The sequence below is a fragment of the Oncorhynchus kisutch genome, linkage group LG17 (assembly GCF_002021735.2).
Source record: "Oncorhynchus kisutch isolate 150728-3 linkage group LG17, Okis_V2, whole genome shotgun sequence".
Taxonomy (NCBI): domain Eukaryota; kingdom Metazoa; phylum Chordata; class Actinopteri; order Salmoniformes; family Salmonidae; genus Oncorhynchus; species Oncorhynchus kisutch.
Genome location: NC_034190.2, coordinates 5,219,894 through 5,222,325, shown reverse-complemented (window position 1 = coordinate 5,222,325; position 2,432 = coordinate 5,219,894). Strand labels below are relative to the sequence as shown.

At 42.1% G+C, this 2,432-nt stretch overlaps 1 protein-coding gene across 1 annotated transcript in view; it reads left to right on the top strand.

Annotated features, from left to right (window-relative positions):
- Window positions 1-371: 371 nt before the first annotated feature.
- mfsd2ab (MFSD2 lysolipid transporter A, lysophospholipid b) overlaps window positions 372-2,432 on the top strand; it is a 60,845-nt gene continuing 58,784 nt past the window's right edge. Inside the window, exon 1 of the mRNA XM_031795021.1 lies at window positions 372-566. Within this exon, the coding sequence (XP_031650881.1) occupies window positions 474-566 (93 nt within the window). The 5' untranslated portion in view covers window positions 372-473. The remainder of the gene's footprint in view (window positions 567-2,432) is intronic.

Here is a 2,432-nt window from a genome sequence, read left to right as displayed (position 1 = left end):
TACTATACGTGGGCAAATGAAAGCGCTCGCGGGCCAAATTCTGTTGGGGAACCCTGACCTATTGGAATACATTTCAGTCCACTTCCATTGTTAAAAAGGACTTGAAGCTTCGTAAAATCATTCATTGTAAGAACAATAAAGACAAATAAGGCCTTTTCATTCCTTCCACTTGCCTTCTTAAAAAATGTACTGTAGATATACTAACAAGATCTCTAAAGAGTCTGATAATATCAGTCTTTTCTTTGGAAGTCTCTTTGTGGGCGGGGTTGACTGATAGTGAATGGTGGCCTGTTGAAGGGGGGCGGGATCACACTACTACATCATGAATGACAGCTTCTTCATCGTCACTTTTCTGGTTGTGTGTAGTCTGAACTCAACTCTAAAGGTGCTTCTGTTTCAATACGCCGGTTTTACGAACAGATTTGTTTATATAATATTTATTGTTTTTCCAAAGGTTATTTATTCATAAAGTGATGGCAAAAGGAGAAGGAACCGAACAATATTCCAACAATAATTTATTAACGAATAAACCGGTCGACTCAGATGTGGTCAAATTAGCTGTGAAGGTAAGTGTGGTTAATTTATGCTTTTTATCAACAATATTAGCAGCCGTTATGTATTCATGAGTATACGTTCTGAACTAAACCGGAGAGGAAGACAACTTCGACTTAAATAGATTAGCCTAGTTAATTATTGGAACAAGTCTATATAATACGTTTTGTATTGATGATCAATTATATTGCCTGTCATTGATTTCCACGAGCTGTTATGACAGCGGCCATCACGTTTCAATGACATTTTTTTTGCTTGGCGTAAAGTGAACACGTAATTCTGTTTTTTATTTTCTTTCCTTTATTCATTTTCAAATGATTATCCGGTTCGTAACTATAGCTCTTCTCGTAGCGGTGCTAGCCCTTTCTTTTGATATACATTATTCTTAAAATGGGTCTATAAGAAGTGATCAGACATAACTATGCGGTTGAGGCCATTGAAAAAAAAATCTGAATTATTATGGCGCTTTTGGGGGTTGGAATAATAAGAATGAATACACGGTGCCAGCGGAGCGTCTCTCTACGTAACTCGCAGCAAGGCTACGTGTCATTTCGCCGGGGCTGGAGCTGTGATCTCTTCTGAAATTGGAATAACCTCTTCCAAGCATGCTTGATCTGTGTATACGTTTGAAATATTTTACTATACCTAGTCATCAACAACATAGGTGTTCACCGAAAGACCTTTCCGATATTTTATCTCTAATAATCGATCATTTATATGCTTATTGATCGGCAATTTTTTTAGTGATCAGTTTCTTTGTCCCTTTGACATGACCTCACTTCCACTATAGTAAAGAGAGGAACGTAAATGCCGGTCGTCTTCCGGTGATGCCTCAGACAGATAACATAAACGGCACCTTATTTGGTGCTAATTGTTATTAGCCTAAGTGTTTTCAATAATAAACGGAAGTAGACCTATATGATGTCACTAGATGGACTATTTAACTAACCGTGTTACATTTCAGTGACGTCCACAATAGGTCTGCAGTGGGGGATGGAATGTGGCTATGTAAGGGACCATGGTGTATTTTTGGATGGGGACAGTGGGTTGGCTCGGGTTCCATCCTGTCCTGGCTAACTGAATGGGGGATCTTGTATATCATACAAGGGGATATCATTACGATGATGTGAAGGGTTCTGCAGTTTCTCAATAAATTTCACTCCCTCTTCAAGTGTAGGCCCACATGCCAGACAGACACGTTTGAGAGTATTTTATAAATTTAACACAGGCAAATCAGTTAAGAGCAAACTCTTATTTACAATGTCAGCCTACCAGGGAAACAGTGGGTTAACTGCATTATTCAGGGGCAGAATAACAGATTTTTACCTTGTCAGCTCGGGGATTCGATCCAGCAACCTTTTGGGTTACTGGCCCAACACTCTAACCACTAGGCTACCTGCCGCCCCTACACTCTAACCACTAGGATACCTGCCTCTAACCACTAGGCTACCTGCCTCCTCTACACTCTAACCACTAGGCTACCTGCCTCTAACCACTAGGCTACCTTCCTCCTCTACACTCTAACCACTAGGCTACCTGCCTCCTCTACACTCTAACCACTAGGCTACCTGCCTCCTCTACACTCTAACCACTAGGCTACCTGCCTCCTCTACACTCTAACCACTAGGCTACCTGCCGCCCCTCCACTCTAACCACTAGGCTACCCTGCCTCTAACCACTAGGATACCTGCCTCTAACCACTAGGCTACATGCCTCCTCTACACTCTAACCACTAGGCTACCTGCCTCTAACCACTAGGCTACCTGCCTCTAACCACTAGGCTACCTGCCTCTAACCACTAGGCTACCTGCCTCCTCTACACTCTAACCACTAGGCTACCTGCCTCTAACCACTAGGCTACCTGCCTCCTCTACACTCTA